Genomic DNA, 24,167 nt, shown 5'->3' with positions numbered 1-24,167 from the left:
TTTTAATTTTATTTTATTTTTAAACTTTACATAATTGTATTAGTTTTGCCAAATATCAAAATGAATCCACCACAGGTATACATGTGTTCCAATGTCCCCATGTCCTGGTTTCTTTCTTGTCTCTCTCAGGCCGAATCAGGAATAAGGCTGAGGTGGATGAAGCTGCAGTGGACGCCATCCTCTCCCTCAATATCATCTCTGCCAAGTACCTGAAGTCGTCCCACAACTGTAGCAGGTGGGCCACCGGGGCGAGTGATGAGTCAGCCCTGGGAGTTGATTACTTCACCATTAGATTCTTCATTCATTAATGACTCCCCACCTTCTCACTTAGACTCCCTATTCCTTCTCTGCCTATCCTGTTCTTCAGAAATAAATAACATAAACCATTGGAGATACTCATATGTTACTCCCAGAGAACAAAAATATTCTTCCCTTTGGGGAGTTTGAACGTTGTAGCACAATGTTAGAGAAAAAGCTGTAGCTGTAGCACAACGATAGAGAAAAAGCAGAAGAAAACTCAGCATGCCACCCAAGATTTTACATGTAGATTAACTATGGCTAAGACTAAATGTCTTCCTATGAAGTGATTGCTGGAGAAAGACCTCTCTCTCTTGGCCTTGGGTTTCATGGAAACCTGCTCTCCAAGGTGTAGTGAACTCTCTTGTGTTCATCTTTGCTGCTGCCAGTATTGGCTCAAGGAGTTTTGCTATTTCACTTATGCATTAAAGGCAATAAATTATAATAAACTCTTCTGACCAAGATTGGCTGCTATAGATAATGAATTTTAATTTTAAGCTAGTTACCTTCAGAATTCCATTTTTAATCAAATAATGACAGAGTGTATAAAGTACATAGCTATTCTGCTTTTCTGTATTGAACTATAAATAAATCTGCTGGGGTGCATTTCCCTCCCTGGGGAAGGAGTCCCCTCATTGTGCACAGAGGCTCTGTGTCTTTATGAAGTGAGGTCTGGGGAACAGGAGTGGCTATGTGTTCTAATGTGGTTCGGAACACAACCTTCAAATTACGGGATTTCTCTGTGGTCTGTCTGCTCCTGAAAAGTTGCTTCTGTCTGTTGGCAAGCGGGAGAGGAAAAATAAGACAAAAACCAGAAGCAGAGTTAAAAGTTTGGGCCAGGGTTAATTTCTTTCCGTTGCTCCCTTGTGTTTCTGATTTTCATGGGAATGAGGAAAAGGAAGCAGATGTGTGTTTGCTTTTTTGCCTGTTGGAGAAACTGGCAGGGACTGTGGGCAGAAAGGGAAGGTGACTGAGAGGGGTGTACATATGGGGCAGGGGGTGGGGTGGCAGAAATAAAGCAGGCTGCTCTCATCTCCCTTGGCCTCTTCCCTGGGCAGAATCTTGAACAACACCATTTCTGTGAAGTTAGCATTAATCCCACACACTGTTCTCTCTGCTGCCAGACGTTTACAGAAAGTGTTCAGCTGGCATTCATCATGTTCTCCTTGCAACTGTGAGGAACATATCTTAACCCTCCCTGTGGTATTCGGTGAAAGATGGTGAAACATGGTGTTTCGTTGATGTGCTGGTTGTGCTGAACTTGCCTCCATTAGAGTAACCTTAACCAGTCCTTTGACTCATGCCTGGCAGTGGGTTAGATGTGTAGAAGATAAATTTGACTTTGTTAAAAGCAACTTACCTTGGCTTCTCCTTTGTTCAGCAACTGTTCTGCCCTTTGGAACTCAGAAAAAGTCGTGGAGGCTGGAATCTAGCCTACAAGGAATGGGGGACGAAAAGGCCTTCATTCCAAGAGCCCCACAGGGCCCTGCTTGGCATCACCACCACCAACAGGGACCTAGAGTCAGAATGACTGGCCAGGGACAACCTGGAAACTAACCCCATCACCCTAAAACCCGAGACTGCAAGCCATGTGGCAGAGCAGTCCTCCTGGGTTTCCTTACCCTGTTGCTGCCCACCCTGGTGCCCCTTCCCAATAAAATCTCTTGCTTTGTATTAAAAAAAAAAAAAAAAAAAGAACCAACTTTATCTTTCCCAATAGAAGCTTAGAGTTAATTAATCAAAAAAGTTGCTAAAGTCAAGAATAATAAAAAGATACAGACTATAAACACTTGTTTTAAAGTATTTAAATGTACATAAATTTGTCAAGCTCTTGCTCTAGGGCCAAGGCCTTTTCTTTAATTGTAGGCTCATTTATTAGACTTCTGACTGTCTTTCTGACAAAGCCACACCCATAATTTATCATCTATAATTTTCAGTTTGGTGGAACTGGAAACTTATGAAGAAAATCACAGTGCAAAATCCTTTAAGCTTTTTATCATGTATCACTAAAATTTTATTTCCCTCTTTCTTTTACATTCATCTCACCCAAACTTAATTGAACAGCTGTTGTTTTAAACAACTCACCGTTATCAAGTCTTTTAAAGACATTTAGTTTAGTTTTCACACTTAGTTTTGTTTCACACTGAAACAAAAATTCTTATTGCTCTCATGTTTCAGTGGTTTATCTAATATTTAATTAAATTAGATCATTGTAATAACAAACAACTGCATAGACAGGTTTGGGACCAAATACTACTGATACTTGAAAAGCACAAAACTCAGCTCTTTGGAGCAAATTGTCTGGGCCTATGCATGCATACTAAGTCGCTTCAGTCATGTCCAACTCTTGGTGACCCCATGGACTGTAGTCTTCCAGGCTCCTCTGTCCTTGGGATTTCTCTAGGCAAGAATACTGGAGTGGGTTGCCATTTCCTTCTCCACTGGGCCTATGAGCTACCTCTTTATTTTAGAATAACGCTCAATGAGAAATGGATGTCAGTCTTTACATTCTAGGGTTGTGAAGAGCATAAGTTCATGTGGTAAGTGGCTAAATGGAGTTTGGTTAAGAGAGCTTTTGTTCTTTCTGCCTAAAGGTTTAGTGTTTAAAGTTGAACTTACAGAGCTCCAGTTGGGTGTATTAAGTATACGTGATTAGAAGGTACTTGTGATACATTGATAGCAGAGTGCAGCTGATAAGAGCCATTGCTCCTTTTCTTCCTGGTCCTACATTTCTCTTACCTAATTGGTTTGGTTTTCTCATAACTCCACAGCAACTTCCTACCATTTCCAATAGTAAGTCACCTCCTAAAGGGATGTTAATCAAAACTGTCTCCCTTCTACGTCCAGCATTTCCTTAACACAATGACTCTTCTCATTGTAAGCCATTTATCAAACTGTGTCCCATGAAATTCGCTGTTATTTGTCCACTTGAATTCACTTTGCTTGTCAGCAAATTTGTGTTTTATATCTGTTTTTTTTTCTCTTCTCCTTTCTCTCTTCCCCTCTCTTTTTTCCTTTTTTAATTTTTTTGACTTTTGCTGTACTAACGAAAGTTTTTTCTATGTTTTTGCAGGCTCTTTCTTGATAAGGATATTCCTAGGTATTTTCTGTTTGCTTTTTTGCACATAAAGATTCTGTTTTATCAGAATGCTTTATGTCTTCTGTTGCTTTGACTGCTGTTGTAATTTAGTAGTTTTCCCCTATGTAAACCTGCACCCACCTAGGAATAGAGCGAGACCTCACTCTGCACCGTTGCGCCCTAGGCTTTTCTAATGCATGTATAGTTTCGCTTGTAGGTTCTTGAGTAATCTGTAGAGTTCATAATTATTTTCTCATTCCATTTAGTAAACCTGCTCATTTTATTCTTATGCCGTGTCAAGTTTTCCCTTCCACATTGCAAAGTAGAATGTTACTGCCTTCATTTCATATGGAATCTCAGGCTTTTGTGATTGTTAACCTTTTTCTTTGTTTTGTCCTGTGTAGTATCAGAGACCAGTTTAGTTATTTCGGTAGCTGAGTCCGTGAGAAATATTTTTTATTTTTAAACATTTCTCTTTGTCCTGTCAGGACTACTTGTCTCGTTTATTTTCTGCTTTTGGAATAGAAAAAAATTCCTAGTTTGGTAGTGAAGGAAATTGCCTCCCATCTCTCTTTCCATCTGGTTGAAGAAAGAAAACTGAAGGAAGTGACACATAACAGTATAGCCTAAATGGTTTTTAAGATGCGTGTACACAAACACCCACACAGCACATAAACACACGCTGCTTTTGTCTAGAATATCTTGAGAAATCAACCTGGGGTTATTTCCTGACCACCTTAAAGCCATACAGGACAGCGTGCTTTAGGACTCAGCCCTGTTTCTAACCGCCAGTTCTCTTGCTCGCTTGAGTCCATTGACATTACTCATGTGTCCTGGTTGTAGTTTGTATGACCTCTTCTCAAGAACTGCCACCCTTGGTGAGTGTTTTGGAAAAAAATGTGCAGCCGTAACTCCCAAGCACCAAACAAATCAAACCAAAAAAATAAAATAAAAACCACCTTTTTCTCCCCATCCCAATACAGGGAGATTTTAGTGATGTAAGAATTTTTCTATGTTAGCCAAGTTTCTATCAGAGAAATTTCTTCTTTAGGTTAAATGAAAACCAGACAACAGGAATGTGAAGAGGCTTTCTCACACACATTCAGAACACTTGCCTCATTTGAGAGGGAATCATGAACTGTAAATCCTGGCCCCAGGAAGCGCAAGTTCTGGTTCAATTTTTAATGAGTCACAGGTCCAGGCAGCAGGGCTAGGAATCACTGTCTGGTGTCTCCAGGGTAACACACACCGTCACCCTACAAAGGGGCTTTACTTGACCTCAGCACAGGCGGGCCCAGACTGCAGGGCCACAGGTAGGCCCCATTCCAGGTCCCTCGGCAGACTCTGGGACACAATAAAAGAGCCGTCTCAAGGACAGAGCCCTCAGGTGACTTCTGCTGAAGTAATGGATTCCACCACCCAACGTCAGAATTTGTCTTAAACCAAGCTAAAATTTAGATTCAATCAAAACAGGGCTCTGTGGGTCATAAAGGGCTCTCTGGTGAGCCCAGGGGCAGGGGAGGGGCTTGTGTTGTCCTCCGTGGTTGCTGTTTGGGTCCCTTGGTTGCTTCGTCCATCTTGGTCTTGCTGTCTCTCTGTTCCTTTGGTATCTGTGTAGAGAATTTTCTTGACCCTTATGCTCTACCTTAAGAGCTAGATCTTTGTAAGAGTATCATGTACAGCTGATGACCTTTGAACAACACGGGCTTGAACTGTGTGGGTCCACTTATGTGTTGATTTTTTTCAGTAGTAGGTACCACAGCACTCCGTGATCCGTGGTTGGCTGAACCTGCGGAGGCAGAACCTTGGATATCGAGGGCTTACTATAAGTTATACGTAGATTTTTTCTCTTTTTTGGCTGTTCTGGGTCGTCTTTGCTACGCAGACTTTGTCTAGTTTGGGCGAACAGGGGCTAGTCTTTGTTGCAGTTTGCGCTGCTCACTGCAGTGGCTTCTCTTGTGGAGCACGGACTGTAGGCACTCGGACTCAGTAGTTGTGGTGCCCTGCAGCATGTGGGATCTTCCCAAACCAGGGCTGGAACCCATGTCTCCTGTGTTGACAGGCAGATTCTCAACTACCGGACCACCAGGGAGGTCCTATACACAGATTTTTAAGAGCATGGAGAGTCAGCCCCCTATCCCCTGTTGCACAAAGGTCAACTATACTGCAAGATGACTTACAACTGTACTTCTAGAAGCAGCTACAAGATGAAATCATAAAAAAAAAAAAAAGATGAAATCATCAGGCTTCAAACACTAGCACTCAGGATGAGGTGTGGTTACGGAGTTCATTTAGAAGTATTGTTTTCTCTGATTATTTCTGGAGAAAGAATCACAGAGGTGTGTTTAGAGAGAAGATATGCCAACTATTTGCCAACATCTAGAAAAGACAGCTGCAGTGAGATTACCATTTGGTAAGGGGCGAGGTGGAATGTACTGGGCAGGGAATAAAGTGCGCAAAACTCCAGTTGTATCAGGTGAGGTGTGTTACACGTCCAGAGAGTGTGGTGCTGGACAGCCCACTCTGCAGGGGTGGACAAGGTGTTTTCCCTGGCAGTTCTCTCGGGGGTTGAGTTGGGAGTTGATCTCTGACTCTGCTGTTGAACTCAGGATGGTGTTTCAGGTGAGACCTGCTGAACCGGAAGGTTAATGTCAAGTAGGGGCTATGGTGTTTTTACTGGGAGGAAAAAAGAAAGGTATTAGGACAGTTTACAAAGTCAGTTTATGGGTGTTTATTAAATAATCAAACTTCTAGTTGTTATTTGAATGTTAGATTCTTACGTGGATTTTTGGAAAACTGATAAATAGTAGTTGGCTAGCTCTGGTACTAAAAATTACTTTCTTTTACTGAAATGTCAGCTAAGAATAACCTCATATTTTATTTAAAACAAGGTTCTCTATGCTGTCTCTCCCATCAGTCCTCCTAGATGTGTGTGTGCTGTTTCTGAGGTTCAGCAGGATGGAATTGAGACATGAAGAAGGCTGCTTCAAATGATTGAACCTCTATTTCCTGCCCTGGTCACTGACTCACGGAGGAGCTCACTTAGTCTTTCTTATTTTAGTTTCTGTCCATACTCATTTCTGCTTTTCATCTTAATTCTTTTGATTGATCTCACTCTGTTGATGTTTATAGGCAGGGAGAAAACAGGCTTGTCAAAAAAAAGAACATAGCTAAGTGTTCCTTGACAACGGGTGGGGGCAAGAGGCTGGAGGCTGACATTTTTCTCCCAGGAGATGAAGGTTCCACTCTGTTGTCAGAGTTCGGGAAGTTGGAACTGTGGGTCACTGTGGGTTCTGATTGTGCATTTCTGATTGTGCATTTCTGATTGTGGCACTACCTGGGCTAAGATGACTTCAGGGCTCTACAGCGTTTCCAACTGTGGCAGTACCTGCACTTAGGTGCCTGCAGCTTTAGGTGACCCCTCTTGCCTTTTCGACTGCAGGACCTTCTATCGTTTCGAGGCCGTCTGGGATAGTTCCCTCCATAACTCCCTCCTTCTGAACCGAGTGACACCCTACGGAGAAAAGATCTACATGACCCTGTCGGCCTACCTGGAGGTGAGAGGACCCACAACTTGAGTTGCTGTGACCTGCCAGCCATGCACAGTGGGCAGGTTACAACAAGGAAATGGGGAGGAACCATGTGACTGACTGTGTCTTCCTTTCTCCCAGCTCATCCTCCCAGCTCATCCTTAAGTTACTTATTATTATTATACTTTGCTAACTACTCTGGTTATATCAGGTTCTGTTCCCAGCCTCTAGTTAACCAAAAAGTCATATAACTTCTATTTCATTCTCAGTTTTAGTAGCCTAGTCCCTATCCATCAGAGAAAGCGTGATTTTAAGAAAACGGCCTCTTGTTTTGGAAGTTGTGGATGGAGGCTAGTAGTGGCTAACATCGCAGATGCTAGAACTAGCCTGTCTGAGTTTAGGTTCCCTGTGCTGTCACTTAATTGCCCTCCTGTCCTTGGGAGAGTGATTTCTCCTTTGTGCTTCAATTTCCTTATCTCTTGAACAGGGGTAATGATAGTATTAATAGCATTTACCTAAGAAGGTTGTTGAGAGGTCACAAAAAGGGATTTAAGGCAAACAGTGCTGGGCATATGACAAATAATAAGTATCAGCCATTGCCTACAGAAAAAAACTTTGAAAAATTTTGAGAAAAGTAAATGCACCCACAAGGAATACTGCCTGACCTTACATGTATTGTTTTCTGATTTGCTGTTGAAATAAATTGCTGGTAGAGCTGAAGTCCTCCACCCACTATGTCTGGGACCAGCTTTCCAATGCCATAGTGCCCAGACTATGGTCACAGGTGTTCTGTCTGCTTTCAGCTGGATCACTGCATCCAGCCGGCCGTCATCACCAAGGACGTGTGCATGGTCTTCTACTCCCGGGACGCCAAGATCTCGCCGCCACGCTCGCTGCGCAGCCTCTTTGGCAGCGGCTATTCGAAGTCACCAGACTCGTAAGTTTTGGAGACAAGTGTCGCCTCGGGTTGGTGGGCCCCGTACAGAATGAGCAGTCTCCTAACTGCTGTTTTCAGGGTTCTCAGCCTATCAACCATTTGGTAGCTGACACCTGGAGTGCAGTGAGGTAAATGTTGGCATTTAGTAAAATATTAACAGATGGATGAGTAGTAAAGGAAGGGAGGCATGTTCCATTGTGAACACTTCTCCAACAGTTTTGCAGGGACTGAGTGTTCTTTTAAATGTCATTATTATTATTTCTAACAGCTTACTGTTGGGACGTTCTTATCCTTAAGATTTATTTGTGTTTTAGATACATAAATGTACATCGAGAATAATACAGTGACTACCTGTGCATCACCACTGAGCTTAAAAATGGTTACTAATGCAGTAGAAGATTCAGTCCCCTTCCTAACCCCACCCCCTAGAAGCTGGTGTTTATCATTTTCATTCTACTCAGACCTTTACCCCTTCATCTCTTCTTTCTTGTAAGAAAAGGCAAAATTCAATTTTCACATTTGAATTATACATTTTCCAGTTTATTATTCAGTTGTGTCCTAAGTTCAGAATAGGAGAACAGTGACTGATGAGCGATGTCTGTAATTTTACAGACATCTGAGGGTGGGTTGCAATTCCAGCACAGGAGACAATGCTTTAAGCAGAGAGAATTGAGATTCTTGCTGTTTTTGTGCTGTTTGAAATTAAGCAATTGTTTATTTGTTTTAATTTACATAGCAATCGAGTCACTGGAATTTATGAACTCAGTTTATGCAAAATGGCAGACACAGGAAGTCCAGGTAAGCTCTGTGGATCAGGGAAGGGAGAGTTACCTTTGCATTTGACTGCAGTACACTATGTCAAAAGTTTATCCCACCCATGCAGGATGGATATACATTCTTGAGACACCAGTTATATTTTACAAGCCACTTTGGTGGTGGTGGTAGGAGTTACCATTTTCGGAGTTACAACACTGTTTGCTTTATGATGTGCTATACAGTTATAAAAACTGTATAGAACAGATTGTTATTAGGCTGTGGAATATTATCAGTATAACAAATTCAAGCATATTATGAGAATTCCCTGGCGATCCAGTGGTTAGGACTCAGTGCATTCACTGTCATGGCCCCAGGTTCAGTCCCTGGTCAAGGAACTAAGATCCTACAAGCCTGAGTCATAAGCCCCCTCCCCACTCCCTCGCAAAAAAAATCAAATGTATTTCAGTGAATTTGGTTTGGAAAACTTCAGAGCCATTTCCCTTCCTACCTTAGCCCCAACGATAACTTGACAGTGTGACTTTACAGGTACCATCAAACTAGAATTTGAACCTCCTATGCTATGGAAAGACACGTTATTAATATTAAGCTGAGCTTGTTCTGTGTCCCTTTTTATGTATCTGTGCAATGCTGTTATTCCTCCATTTTGGTGGCCTTAAACAGCCCTCTGCATTTCCATGTTTGTGAAACTGGAACATGGACAAAATTATGGGTTTTTCAAAACATTTAGTGTAAGTTTGAATCATTTTGGAGAAAATATGTGGAAAAGAGACTGAGGCCCACATGTAAGAGTGGAGATAAAAGGAAGATTCTGAGTATGAATCTAAGTCCCATAGCAGCTAATTACAGTGTCTAGAGAATTCCTTCAGAAATTTTTAAATTAACGTAAGTTCATGTCTTTTAAGGGCTTCCCTGAGAGCTCAGTTGGTAAAAAATCCGACTGCAACACGGGAGACCCCAGTTTGATTCCTGGGTAGGGAAGATCCACTGGAGAACGGATAGGCTACCCACTCCAGTATTCTTGGGCTTCTCTTGTGGCTCAGCTGGTAAAGAATCCACCTGCAATGTGGGAGACCTGGGTTTGATCCCTGGGTCAAGAAGATCCCCTGGAGAAGGAGAAGGCTACCCACTCCGGTATTCTTGCCTGGAGAATCCCATGGACTATACGGTCCACAGGGTCGCAAAGAGTTGGACAAGACCGAGAGCCTTTCACTTTCACTTCACTTTCATGTCTTTTAAATTTGAAACCAGTACAGTTCAGTTCAGTCACTTAGTCGTGTCCAACTCTTTGCGACCCCATGAACTGCAGCACACCAGGCCTCCCTGTCCATCACCAACTCCCGGAGTTCACTCAGACTCACGTCCATCGAGTCAGTGATGCCATCCAACCATCTCATCCTCTGTCGTCCCCTTCTCCTCCTGCCCTCAATCTCTCCCAGCATCAGGGCCTTTTCAAATGGGTCAGCTCTCCACATGAGGTGGCCGAAGTATTGGAGTTTCAGCTTCAACATCAGTCCCTCCAATGAACACCCAGGACTGATCTCCTTTAGGATGGACTGGTTGGATCTCCTTGCAGTCCAAGGGACTCTCAAGAGTCTTCTCCAACACCACAGTTCAAAAGCGTCAATTCTTTGGTGCTCAGCTTTCTTTATAGTCCAGCTCTCACATCCATACATGACTACTGGAAAAACCATAGCCTTGACTAGACGGACCTCTGTTGGCAAAGTAATATAATGTCTCTGCTTTTTAATATGCTGTCTAGGCTGGTCATAACTTTCCTTCCAAGGAGCAAGTGTCTTTTAATTTCATGGCTGCAGTCACCATCCACAGTGATTTTGGAGCCCAGAAAAAGAAAGTCTGACACTGTTTCCCCATCTATTTCCCATGAAGTGATGGGACCAGATGCCATCATCTTAGTTTTCTGAAAAATGTTGAGCTTTCAGCCAGCTTTTTCACTCTCCTCTTTCACTTTCATCAAGAGGCTTTTTAGTTCCTCTTCACTTTCTGCCATAAGGGTGGTGTCATCTGCATATCTGAGGTTACTGATATTTCTCCCGGCAATCTTGATTCCAGCTTGTGCTTCCTCCAGCCCACCGTTTCTCATGATGTACTCTGCATGTAAGTTGAATAAGCAGGGTGACAGTATACAACCTTGATGTACTTCTTTTCCTATTTGGAACCAGTCTGTTGTTCCATGTCCAGTTCTAACTGTTGCTTCCTGACCTGCATACAGATTTCTCAAGAGGCAGGTCAGGTGGTGTGGTATTCCCATCTCTTTCAGAATTTTCCAGTTTATTGTGATCCACACAGTCAAAGGCTTTGGCATATTCAATGAAGCAGAAATAGATGTTTTTCTGAAACTCTCTTGCTTTTTCGATGATCCAGCAGATGTTGGCAATTTCATCTCTGGTTCCTCTGCCTTTCAAAAACCAGCTTGAACATCTGGAAGTTCATGGTTCATGTATTGCTGAAGCCTGGCTTGGAGAATTTTGAGTATTACTTTACTAGTGTGTGAGATGAGTGCAATTGTGCGATAGTTTGAACATTCTTTGGCATTGCCTTTCTTTGGGATTGGAATGAAAACTGACCTTTTCCAGTCCTGTGGCCACTGCTGAGTTTTCTAAATTTGCTGGCATATTGAGTGCAGCACTTTCACAGCATCATCTTTCAGGATTTGAAATAGCTCAGCTGGGATTCCATTACCTCCACTAGCTTTGTTTGTAGTGATGCTTCCTAGGGCCCGCTTGACTTCACATTCCAGGATATCTGGCTCTAGGTGAGTGATCACACCATAGTGATTAACTGGGTCGTGAAGATCTTATTTGTACAGTTCTTCTGGGTATTCTTGCCACCTCTTCTTAATATCTTCTGCTTCTGTTAGGTCCCTACCATTTCTGTCTTTTATTGAGCCCATCTTTGCATGAAATGTTCCCTTGGTATCTCTAATTTTCTTGAAGAGATCTCTGCTGCTGCTGCTAAGTCGCTTCAGTCGTGTCCGACTCTGTGCGACCCCATAAATGGCAGCCCACCAGGCTCCCCTGTCCCTGGGATTCTCCAGGCAAGAACTCTGGAATGGGTTGACATTTCCTTCTCCAATGCATGAAAGTGAAAAGTGAAAGTGAAGTCGCTCAGTCCTGTCCGAATCTTTGCGACCCCATGCACTGTAGCCTACCAGGCTCCTCAGTCCATGAGATTTTCCAGGCAAGAGTACTGGAGTGGGGTGCCATTGCCTTCTCTGGAAGAGATCTCTAGTCTTTCCCATTGTATTGTTTTCCTCTATTTCTTTGCATTGATCTCTGAGGAAGGCTTTCTTATCTCTCCTTGCTATTCTTTGGAACTCTGCATTCAAATGGGAATATCTTTCCTTTTCTGCTTTGCTTTTCACTTTTCTTCTTTTCACAGCTATTTGTAAGGCCTCCTCAGACAGCTGTTTTGCTTTTTTTGCATTTCTTTTTCTTGGGGATAGTCTTGATCCCTGTCTCCTGTACAATGTAACGAACTTCTGAAACCAGTACAACATTTTAAAAAATTAATGGGAAATAATGGAGGCAGAACCAGTTGGTCATGTACCATCTTGACTGAGCCATGAAACATGAGGGAGGTGCATATAGTCCTTTCCCACTTCTTTGCTCTGAGTGTATTTTTATATATTTGAACCAATAGTGTGCAGACTATTTAATCTCTGTGTTTCCACTTAACATAATATCTAGCATTTTCTCAAGGTTGCATTACCAGCTTCATAATTATCTAAGAATATAAAACCCAGTTTTAAAAGAAGTTCAGACAGTTGCTTTGGAGCAAAAAGGATAACATTTTTTTTATGAATACCCCATGTATCTTGAGACACAACTGTCCTAGTGTGCCATATGTATGAAGTATTCATTCCTTTTGAGCTAAAATTAGACTTGAGTTTTTCTGTGGGGAAAAAAAAAGTGGTTTCCTCTTATCTCAGGCATGCAGCGGAGAAGAAGGAAAATCTTGGATACCTCAGTGGCGTATGTGCGGGGGGAGGAGAACTTGGCTGGCTGGCGGCCCCGGGGAGACAGCCTCATCCTAGAGCACCAGTGGGAGTTGGAGAAGCTGGAGCTCCTGCACGAGGTACTGGAGGGGAGGCAGGCGCAGGCAAACTCTTGGGCAAGGTGCCCCAATTATCATCTTATGCTCAGCTGCTGCCTATGACCAGGGCTTGGCAGTTCTCCTTCACAGTGGAGGCATGATATAATACTTTGCTTATTAAGACCTTGATGAGCTTGCATTTGCTGAGGTTGTACTGTTGTTCTTCTTAGGTGGAGAAAACCCGCCACTTTCTGCTGCTCCGTGACAGACTGGGTGACAGCATCCCCAAATCCCTGAGTGACTCGTTGTCCCCCAGCCTCAGCAGCGGGACCCTCAGCACCTCCACCAGCATCTCCTCTCAGATCTCAACCACCACCTTTGAAAGTGCCATCACACCCAGCGAGAGTAGTGGCTACGACTCAGCAGACATTGAAAGCCTGGTGGATCGAGAGAAAGAGCTGGCTACAAAGGTGGGACTCCCTGTCTCTGCTGAGCACTTCCCCCTGAGGCTCTGTGAGCTGGTCTTTCTGTTTTCTCTTTTGCATTTTCATCTTTCTTTGAGGGCCGCTGATTCAAGGCCTGTGCCGACACTGTGAATATAGGAGTAAAGAAGACTTAATTTCTACCCTTAATAAGTTTACAGGCGAGTGGGTGACCAGCTTTTAATAGAGGTGTGATCTGAAATGCTGTGGGAGGCAGGGGAGAGGCCTGCCCAGGAGGGCACTCATGAGCTGACCTTGGAAGGATACACAGGCGAGAGCCAGCAATGTCCTGCGTGACCAGTGTGAGGGAATCCGTGCAGGAGAGGGACAGGAGATGGAGCGGGGGAAACAGACCAGGGGCCAGATCACGAAGAGCCTGGTGCTGGACTAAAACATTCAGAATATTCTGGGAGTGACCTGGAAATGCTTCAAATGGGTATTTGTGTTTTAGAAAGATTTCTCTGGCAGTAATAAAGAGGCTAAATTTGTGGTGAGGAGACTAGAGGCAGAAAGAATTCTTTATTTCCGTAATCCAGATGAGAAATGATCAAGTTTTTTAACTATGGTGGGAGTATGTGGGATGAAGAGGAATCATGAGAGAGATGTTTGGAAGGTAGAATCCACATTGTTTGTGCCTAGATACCACGGGAGTGGGCAGAGGGCTTGTTTGGGATGACCAAATAAGAAATAAGAGGGAGTCTGTGATTGTTTCAGTAATTGAATGGTCATCTAGTTGATTTAGGAACGTATGTCATCTAGAAATCTCCATACCTTTTAGTACCAACGCAAGTTGAGAATTAGAGATGCTATTGGATTCTTAAATGCTTTAAACTGTGGTGTTTGCAGTAATTCACTTTTGCAGTTTTGAGAACGGCTTTTTATCCACTCATATTATCATCTTTATTAGGCAGGTCCAAGGCTTCCCTTGCTATATACCTAGCTAATTTCCCAGGTTCTTTGAGCAGCACCTAAGCTCCACTGTGGGTCTTAGGCATGTTATTTTCCTTCCCGCCTTTAATTCAGGGCTTTGTTTAACCATCAAAACTTACTCTTCTCATTCTCTTCCCTAGTGCCTGCAACTTCTCACCCACACTTTCAACCGAGAATTCAGCCAGGTGCACGGCAGCATCAGTGACTGCAAGGTGAGCAGCTCGTGTTTCCTGTCCTCAGGTTCTGCTGCTTTTAGGTGGCTTGAGATGGGCCTGGTGTTATGTCTGAAGATGTCTGACATACCTCCTCCTACATTTATTTATTTAATTTTTCAGTCGGAACACTGACTTCTAAAGATGAACATATCCTTCTGTCTCTTAGACCAATTATCAGATGGGAAACATCTGGCTTTTTCCCTGGATCCCTTGGAGAAGAATATTCTGTTGAGGGTGATACGTAATTATATGGCAGGGCACAGCAAGTTCTGAGTTTCTTAGTGGCATGAAATTTTGTTGCCCTCGATAGAGAGTAAGGTGAACACTTGGGAGAACTTCTGCTTCACTCTCCTTCCATCATCATCCCCTTTCCTGGTCTTCCCTAGACACGCCGAGCTTTCCGCCTTGGGTCTGTGTACACAGCCTGTTCATTTGTCTGGAATAATCTTCCAGATAGTCCCATGATTGGCTTCCTTAGCTCTTTCATCTTTCTGCTCAGATATTGCCTTCTTGAAGTGAATTCCCTTAACCATCCTCTGTGAAGCCAGCAGCTCTCTGAAACTTTTTAACCTGCTACCCTGCTTTCTGTTTTGCTGTAGCATCGATCCCTGCCTGACACTTCTTAAAGTGTTTGTTGATTGGTTGATTCTCTGCCTTCTCTACTTAGAATGTAAGTTTCAGGAGGGCAGGGCCTCTGCCATGTTCTTAGAATAGTACCTGTTGTTCTCAGTGCTCGGCATGCATACTGCTACTGCTAAGTCACATCAGTCACATCAATGTCCAATTCTGTGCGACCCCATAAACAGCAGCCCACCAGGCTCCTCCGTCCGTCCTTGGGGTTCTCCAGGCAAGAACACTGGAGTGGGTTGCGTTGCCATTTCCTTCTCCAGTGCATGAAAGTGAAAAGTGAAAGTGAAATCGCTCAGTCGTGTCTGATTCTTAGTGACCCCATGGACTGCAGCCCACCAGGCTCCTCTGCCCATGGGATTTTTCCAGGCAAGAGTACTGGAGTGGATGCCATAGACAGGGTCATTTAGTTAATGAAGGAGGCTGTAGCAGTATAAAATATAGACATATTTTATAAATATAAAAAGCAAGCCTTGCCTCTTTTGTAAATTTCTTTATTCCTATTGTGACACTTAGGCCATAAAATATTTGTAGAAATTGTTTTCTTGAAAGACCCTAAACATAGGAGATTTGTGAGAGTGAGGCCCCTGGCTGCCAAAGCGCCTCACTGCGGAGGCCGTCGTGTTGCCCTGGGCCTCACTTGCCGAGCTCTGCTCTCTTCCAGCTGGCTGACCTCTCCCCCGTCGGCCGGGACCCCTCTGTGTCCAGTCTGAGCAGTTCCACCCTCACGCCATCCTCTACCTGCCCCTCTCTGGTGGATGCTAGGAGCAACTCCCTGGATCAGAAGTAAGTACCCAGACCTCGCCGAGAAGCTAACGTGAGAACTGAGGGAAATGCTGACCTTCTGCTTGCTCAGTGGTTCCCAGCCGAGGGCAGCACCATCTCCCAGGCAGCTCTGGGAGATATGTGGGAGCCTTTTCTGGATGTCACAGTGGCTTGGAAGGTGCTCCTGCCATCTCTGAATGTCACACCTTCCTAAATCTCTGCACCATATCACTGACTCCTCTTCTTCATCCCCCTTTGCTTGATTTGCTCTTCAGTTCACAACCCCGGTTGTCTCCCCATTCACATCAGACACAGGAAGCCCCATCTAGGGAAAAATATTTTGAAATGACTTTGGAAAAAATAATTTAATGACACAGCCAAATATATAGGTAACAGTAGTAGAGACCCAGTCTAGGTCTCATGACTTAATCGTTATAATCACTGCTGTGCAGTTGCCATCAGTCTCCTTCGCTCTGTCTCCATTTGTTATGCTCACCTGTCTGAACCCACCTGGTTAGCATCCAACTGTCTGTCTTCCTGTATCAGTACTGATACAGTGGGCTGCAGTAAACAACACAACAGGGTGGTTTAGTTGAATTTCACTGCCATCAACTGTAAGACATTGTTTTTATGTGCCACTAAAAAAACTTCCCTGTTGGCGCTAGTGCTAAAGAACCCACCTGCCAATGCAGGAGACATAAGAGACATGGGTTCAATCCCTGGGTTGGGAAGACCCCTTGCAGGAGGGCTTGGCAACCCACTCTAGTATTCTTCCCTGGAGAATCCCTTGGACAGAGGAGCCTGGAAGGCAGTGGTCCATAGGGTCGCAAAGAGTCAGACATGACTGAAGTGACTTAACACATAGTGTGCAAGAAAGCCAGAGCACTGTCACTGCAGTGTGACATGCCGTCAATTATAAGATGCACCCCAGTTCGAGGAGCAGTGAAGTGTGAGAAAAATGGGCTTTTTGGAGTTAGTGAGATACAATTGATTAGACTAAGCTGCTCTACAAAGACAACAACGCAGAGCGCAGGAACTGTCTCTCACAGCAGCTTTGCTCCAGACAGTCACATGGGAACCCAGTTCTTCTCATTTGTTTCATGCTGCACTGGTCCTTTAGGCAGTGGTTCTCAGACTTTAGAGACATCAGCACCACCTGGGAGGCTTGTGAGAGCCCAGGTGCCTGAGCCCAGTCCAGGGTTTCTGATTCCACATGTCTGAGCTGGAGCCGGAGAATCTGAATCTCTAACACTCTTTTTCAAATGAAGTTGATACTGCTGATGGGGGACCTCACCTTGAGAACCCCTGCCCTAGGTGTGGCCTGGGGACTAGACAGGAGCACACCAGGGAGTGGTGTTCATACTCCTCAGCCTTTTGTTCAGAGGCCTTCCGGACAAGAGGGGAGACTGAGAGACTCGCTCGTCATCAGTAAGAATTTCCTTTGTGTTAATAACTGCCGAAGGATGACACCCAGTGGACGTGGGATTAATTACCTTTTGGATGCCAGCTCTGTCTTCTTAGCCAGGCTCTGAGGACCTGATGTTGGCAGGGTCCCTGGTGTTTGGGGAGAAGCATTGTTTTGTGCATTGACCTCAAGGAAGCTCTTGGTACTCCCTTTCTTCCTAACCTCTGTCTCTTTTCAAGGACCCCAGAAGCCAATTCCCGGGCCTCTAGTCCCTGCCCAGAATTTGAACAGTTTCAGATTGTCCCACCTGTGGAAACACCCTATTTGGCCCGAGCAGGGAAAAATGAATTTCTCAATCTTGTTCCAGATATTGAAGAAATTAGACCAGGGTGAGTACTGTATGGAACAGAGATCCTGGGTATTAGAAGACAGATTAGTGGGAATTCACTTCCAACTGTTCTGCTCAAGTCTCATGTAGATGAACCTGGGATATGGGAAGGGGACTGGGTTCTGCTCCAGGTGTATCTCCGTCCCCCTCACCTGGCACGGCCTGCCGAATAGATCATTGCCTGTTTCCTTCAACCTAGGGACATGGCCTCAGTCTGTTTTGATGGACTTCAGCTTATGATCACTTTATTTTTCTGAGGAACTAACCTCTGCTGACCTGTCCTTTCAGCTCAGTGGTCTCCAAGAAAGGATATCTGCATTTCAAGGAGCCCCTGTCCAGCAACTGGGCTAAACATTTCGTCGTGGTCCGTCGCCCTTACGTCTTCATCTATAACAGCGACAAAGACCCTGTGGAGCGGGGCATCATTAACCTGTCCACAGCCCAGGTGGAGTATAGCGAGGACCAGCAGGCCATGGTGAAGGTCAGTCCTGCCCTCTCCACTGTTCATTGCCGTTCATGGCCTGCCCTTTTGAGTTCTGAACCCTGTCATTTGGTGCAGAATCTCTGTTTTGTGTTTGGTGTCTCTGAACCGTCTGTGTGAAGGGCCGTGTGCTCTCTGAATGTGGCAGGTGGCCACCATTGTTCAGTATCCATAGGAACCTTCTTGTTCTCCTGCATCTCTTTCAGACACCGAACACCTTTGCTGTGTGCACCAAGCACCGTGGGGTCCTTTTGCAGGCTCTCAACGACAAAGACGTGAACGACTGGTTGTACGCCTTTAACCCGCTCCTTGCTGGCACAATACGGTAAGAAGCTCTTCTTGTGTTTCCTTTCTCTCCTTGGCAGTTGGTTCCAGGGACGTCAACATAAACGGGAAAGGAAGTCTTGTTGAGAACACGTTTAAGTTGGAAGAAGGACAGGAGTGTAAGTGTGGGCGTAGGTCATCAGGTGTCCTGAGGGGCTCAGGGACTCTGGTTACATTTGAACCCAGTTGATCTCTTGCTTCAACTTGTTCTTCTTAAGGGGGCTGCAGCTAGAGGCTGTGGGACTGAGTAAAGGAAAGACTGGGAGAACCTTAAGGGTCCCCAGTGTTCAGCTGTGTGATCCAACCTCAGACCCTGAGAGGGGCCTCTGTCCCAGGATCCCCAGAGTGAGGAGGACCATTGGCTGGCCTGTTTGTCCAGCGGCCTAACAACTGGGCCTGCAGTGCAGGATGGGAGGAGGAAGGACATGAAGGAGGGGGCACAGAGAAGCAGACCTACAGGGCAGGGCCCTCTGAATCCCAGCTTCCAACCCTGTGTCTATCTCATCCTCTCATCCCTTTGTCGTCTGCAGGTCAAAACTCTCCCGCAGATGCCCGAGCCAAGCGAAGTACTAGGCGACTGCCGAGCACCCTCACACGCCTCCTGAGAGATAAAGAAAGTGTTTCCCCTCATTTCTCTTTGTGATCCTTGATGGTTACTCTTGTGTGTGATCCTGTGGCTTAACTACTCGTCCCTCTCGTCCAGCACTTTTTCGAGTGCTCCTGGTCCCCATCCCCATTGCTCTGTACTCTTTTCTTTTTCCTGTGCTGAGAATCTTGTTAGAAGCATGTGGTCTAACAAAAGTGGGGGAAAAAAACAAAAACACACACACAAAAACCCCAAGGAGATCCAGATTATTTTTTGGTGTCCTTTGGCTTCCTTTTGTATGATGGGTCCCCATTATGACCACTGACACCTGTGCTGCTGTCTTTGGATATCTCTGTCTGTTTTTCAAGATACCATAATACTACTTTCTTTTCTCTGTTTGGGATATAATTTTAACTTTTCTTGGGTGGCTTAGAGACTAAAGGAGGAGACATCTAGTCTTTTTAGAACCCGAGGGGAAAAATCTTACCCTTCCCCTTTCTGTTGCTTCTTGCCATGACTAATCCCTGCATTTTCCATTCAGGGAAACAAATGGTTGTAGTGAGCTTAGAGGTGGGAAAGTGTATTCTCTGAAATTGGGGCTTATTTAGAACATAGCTATGTAATTTTAACATAGTGGAAGAGAGGAGAAGAGAGGGACTTCTCAGCAGGTTTTGGACAGCGGCCGCTGTTGACTGTGTTAGAAGGGAAGAGCCAGGGCTGTTGCCAGTGGGTCTCACAGGCCCGGGGGCCTTGGCGGTGGTGGTCCAGAGGATGCCGGTGTTCCCTCACAGGAGGGCTCCTTGAGCGGTTTGTCTCACTGGTAGGGAGCCTCTTCTGAGTCCCAGTTCTGTTCTGGGCGTTAGTAATGATGGTGGCTCAGTTTGGAATTCCTGCCATGATGTCATGCACAAATATCCCACCAGGAGGGAGTGTCTGCCTTCCTGGTGATGAACCTGATGGTCTTTGTCATCATCATGATTATGGTAAGGCCGGGTAGTGACCTTGTGATGGTTGTAGCTCCCTTTGATCAAAGAAACGTAGCTCTAAGAATACACTTGAACAGAGGAGCCTGGCGTACTGTAGTCCACGGGGTCACAAAGAGTCAGACATGACTAAGCGACTGAACAACAAGAAGATACACTCAGAAGCCTCCTTCTAAATCCAGTGGCCATTTTCAGTGATCCTCGTCCAGTTGGAAATCCCGTCAGTGATACTTGTCTTCCTCCGTGAACAAATAAATACGCGAACGTGGCAGGCTTTGCTTTTTGGACCCCAGGATTATAACAGACTGCCTCGTACCACTGAAAGCAGAAGGACACCTGCGGGCAGAGAAGCAGTTCCACCTGAACCCTGGTCCCAGACGTGGTTGGTTGTCTCCTCTGTGGAAATCCTGCCAGAGGGTAGAGGAGCCCACTGCCCACAGCCTCCTGCTGTGACAACAGGCTCACCTGCTGCCAGAGGCCTTGGCAGAAGATGCACCTCCTCTTCCAGCTGCAGTGAGTGTCCCAGGAATGAACAGGAGAGGAGACTCCGGGTACTTCGGTTCCTTTCCAGTTGACTTGGGGATGTCCTCTACCATCCTTTCCCACGCTTGCTCACACCTTTCTTTCACCATCCCCCAGGTGATCAGGAAAGTGTCTGCTCGCTCCCACTTTGTGGAGACCGAAGGTCCCCAGTCTCGAGGGCACTGACTCTCAGGCAGCAAGGGGGAAGGGCCCACGCACTCCTCAGAACGGGTGCTGGGCAGGTGCGACAGCACCCAGACTGTGGCCTTGCCTTCCTGCCGGGGCTCATCTTCTGGCTTCGTTCATAATTGCTTTGCAAAGAGGAGGAAAAGGAAGTCACTGGAGAGCTGAACAAGAGAAAGAAGAGTAATCAAAGGCTATGGCCTTACCTGAAAAATTATTAAGAAAAACTGTAGTAGATTTTTAAACTTTCTTCCTCTCCTTAAATGAAACATAGGTCACTAACCATAATGTTACTTGTTTCCTAAGTGGTACTTGAGACTTTAACGTGGTTAGAGGCTTCTTATCTAATGGGCACAATATGCCCTTCCAGTGTCTACTCAAACCCAGGGTCTGTTTGTGCTTAGAGACAGCTTCCTGGGCTGAAATTAAGTAATTTCAGGGAACAAAGATGAGATTCAAAGGTTAACGTTTAGAGTTAGGTCATGGATGCTGCTGCTGTTAAAGTCTGATAGGAGGACCCATGTCTGTGACTGAAGGAGGTGGGGAAGTGGAGGGAGAGAGAAATCAAGTGACAGACTGACATGACTTGTTTTTGCTTCTCACTTAAACAAAACTGACCAGGAAAGTCTTTGCTTTGGATGTCAGATACTATGACAGGCTGAGGTCAGAAGGCCTGGTGAGGCGGTGGGGGCCGCAGCCATGGCTCGCCTGTACAGCCCCCGCAGGGGCCCCTCTTCTCTAGGGGCCTGTTTTCAGATTAAAGCTGGAGCAGGGGTTGATGTTCCCTTTCCAGGTAGGCCCATCCCCACTTTCAAGCTCTGAGAGGGAATTTATGGCAGGAATTAGGAGGCTTTTGTGGAAGAGGAAAAGTGAAAGAACTCAAATCTTTAAGGAAGCTACCTTTTAAGGTAGTTTTTGGGTTTTCTTTTCCCCCTAATGCACTCTTTTAAGCAAGCAGAATAACAACAACAAAGCAAGGAAGAACACTCATACAAATTAAGGAGAAATGAGTGCTATTTAAAAGTAACCGTCTCCTTCCTCCCCGTGTCCTCCTTACTCCTGTCGGAGCAAAAGACGGACCCATGGCTTCCACCAGACCGGCGTCCGCACCCTCCTTGTCTCTGCGCCAGCCTAGGGGTCGGTCAGCTCCTGGGCTGGGCTCTGCGGGGTCAGCCAGCCTGCGCACGGCCACCAGCGCAGAGAGGGGCTGCCTCTGGCAGCTGGGTGGGAACTTGAATTCCAGTCCATTTTTATAATGTGAGGAAAGTTGAGGGAAATGATTTCTCCCAAGAAACCACTTCTTTGTTCCCCTTCAGCTGTATAGAACTTATACAACTGCTCACTTTCAATGGGGTTTTTCAGCTCTTTTAAGATGAAGGAATCAGTTAAATCACTGCAAGATCTTTTGGTACCTAAAGTAAAAACGACTTCTCCTGGCACATATATCAAAGCAAAGACTTTGTTGCCTGCTGCTTGTTGTCTAATTTACAGGGATATTTAATTTTATAAGGCATTTGTATATTTACACAGCTGTAATTAAATTGCACATTGAACTGGAAAAGCAAGCTGATGCGCTCGTAGCACCTGTTGGTACTTGGCACCCCTCATCCCGGTTCTACTCGGCTTCTCTATCAGGGCTTGTCCGTTTCTTGTTTGACGTGGGTCCTTCGTTTTTCCCTTTTGGTTCCCTTTTTAAAATGTGATTGTTAACCTGCTCTTTAAAAAGAAGAGACTAATCCTGCTGCTGCTCTCAGAAGGTTTGCTGAATGTATTTTCAATAGGACTCTTAACTCCTGTGCACTGCAGCTGTCCCTTGTGGCCTGTGACGCTTCACCAAGGTGTGGCCAGACCGTGACCGTGTAGCGGGAACAGATTGACTTGTGTTTCCTTAGTAAATAAACGGCTTGATCGGCTGAGAGACTCCCTGCTGCTGTTGTTCAAAAGGCCATTTATGAAACTTGAATTTGAGCCCCATCAAATTTTAGGAAAGCCTCTGATCGCTTAAAGGAAGGAATCAGAGTTGATACAAATTTCATATTACAGAGTCACAGCCAAATGGCCTGTGCTCAGGTAGGAAGTCCTAGCTGATGTTGGTCTCTTGCCAAACCCTGGCTGTCGCGTGTTGTTTTCACGTCTTCGAGTTCATCCTTTTCATTTGCACATCCTGACATCAGTTCATCTGAGGAACCCAGCAGCCTTCTATGAGTCGTCCCCAACTGGTGGTTCTGAAGCATTTGTCCCGCGAGACTTCGGGTCTCGTCACCCTCCTCGTGCACAACCATAAGACCCGTGAAGCATAAGTGGCCTTTTTGAACCAAGACTTTGCAAACTGATCTCTCCCCAGGGAAGGAGTTGAGCACATTAGCAACAATGTACATTATTAATTTCGGATTTTCATTTTCATGTTTTATTATGTAAATATGATCTGACGTTCGGAGCTTGAGTATACAGAATGTAAATATAGTTCTTGTATTTGTACTGATTCTGGTTCTTTTGCTGTATAGCCTTAGGTGTGCAATGCAGACATTAACTGTGTATGGTAACCTTGCATCACGGAACTATTAGTGAACGAGGTCATATTAATAAAGGTACAACCAGTGCATCAGAAGGCTCTTGATGTGCTTTTATTCTTGCACCCTTTGAAAGGTATTTACATAGAGATTTTTCTTGACTGGAAAAGATACTGCTCTTCTGGGAAAAACGTCACAATGCCATGACCTACAGGTTCCTTTCTGAGAATTCCAAACAACAGTTATTATGTAACTAGTGTGATGCTGTTTTTTTGAAAGTACTCTCCTCCCAAGTATGGGAGTGGCTATTCTAGATGGAAGATTTGTCCCTTTTTTTCTGTTGAGGCCTCTCTTTGTAAACCTATCAGTGAGTCTGTAGTGTGTGGTATGGTAGTGATTCTGTAAGTAGTACAGTGGTTGGGATTTTCATTGTATCAGTTTAACAAGTTCCTGTTGTGAGCTGTTCACTGTCCTGGGTGTGTGGGGAGGAGTGGAAGCAGGGAGTTGAAGCGACATTCAGGCGAAAAGCATTGACTCAGTTCACGCACATCCACCTGTGCCCATGTGTGTCTGGATGCTGATGACTCAAAAGCGAACCAAACAGGCCTGGTACCTGTGGCCCTCCCATTCCGGTAATGGAAGATATTCATTACACAAATTTAAAATGTTACAGGGCAAAGTAAAGCTGAATAAAATGTTAGAAGGGATGGGAGGGAAAGAGCGTCTTTTTAGATGTATGGGCAGAGAAGGCCTCTGTTGGGAGATGACACTAGAGTAGACTCAGTAAATGAATGGGTGAGCCATGCAAGGTGCACGTGTACTCAGTCGTGTCCAACGCTTTGTGACCTGTGGACTCTAGCCTGCCAGGCTCCTCTGTCCGTGGGATTCTCCAGGCAAGAATACTGGAGTGGGTTGCCATTTCCTCCTCCAGGAGATCTTCCCAACCCAGGGTTGGAACCTGTGTCTCCTACATTGGCAGGTGGGTTTGTTACCACTGTGCTATCTGGGAAGCCTGAGCCACGCAAATCCCTGGGCACAGAGGTGGTCTCCAAGCAGGGATAATAAGTACTTGAGGCAGCTGTGTCCTCAGAAG

The 24,167-nt window shown here is 45.1% G+C and overlaps 1 protein-coding gene across 8 annotated transcripts in view; it reads left to right on the top strand.

Moving 5' to 3' along the window:
- The window catches only part of KIF1B (kinesin family member 1B), a 151,498-nt gene extending 128,332 nt beyond the window's left edge, over window positions 1-23,166 (top strand). For all 8 annotated transcript variants that reach the window (XM_024976732.2, XM_005216995.5, XM_024976730.2 and 5 more), the window contains 12 exons: window positions 130-235; window positions 6,819-6,933; window positions 7,710-7,843; window positions 8,580-8,641; window positions 12,570-12,715; window positions 12,904-13,143; window positions 14,226-14,297; window positions 15,592-15,713; window positions 17,337-17,486; window positions 17,774-17,966; window positions 18,173-18,291; window positions 18,821-23,166. In XM_024976732.2, coding sequence (XP_024832500.1) covers window positions 130-235; window positions 6,819-6,933; window positions 7,710-7,843; window positions 8,580-8,641; window positions 12,570-12,715; window positions 12,904-13,143; window positions 14,226-14,297; window positions 15,592-15,713; window positions 17,337-17,486; window positions 17,774-17,966; window positions 18,173-18,291; window positions 18,821-18,863 — 1,502 coding nt within the window. In that variant the 3' untranslated portion in view covers window positions 18,864-23,166. The remainder of the gene's footprint in view (window positions 1-129; window positions 236-6,818; window positions 6,934-7,709; window positions 7,844-8,579; window positions 8,642-12,569; window positions 12,716-12,903; window positions 13,144-14,225; window positions 14,298-15,591; window positions 15,714-17,336; window positions 17,487-17,773; window positions 17,967-18,172; window positions 18,292-18,820) is intronic.
- The last annotated feature ends 1,001 nt before the right edge of the window (window positions 23,167-24,167 follow it).

Source organism: Bos taurus, chromosome 16, assembly GCF_002263795.3.
Source record: "Bos taurus isolate L1 Dominette 01449 registration number 42190680 breed Hereford chromosome 16, ARS-UCD2.0, whole genome shotgun sequence".
Classification (NCBI taxonomy): domain Eukaryota; kingdom Metazoa; phylum Chordata; class Mammalia; order Artiodactyla; family Bovidae; genus Bos; species Bos taurus.
This window is presented reverse-complemented; position numbering and strand designations above follow the sequence as displayed.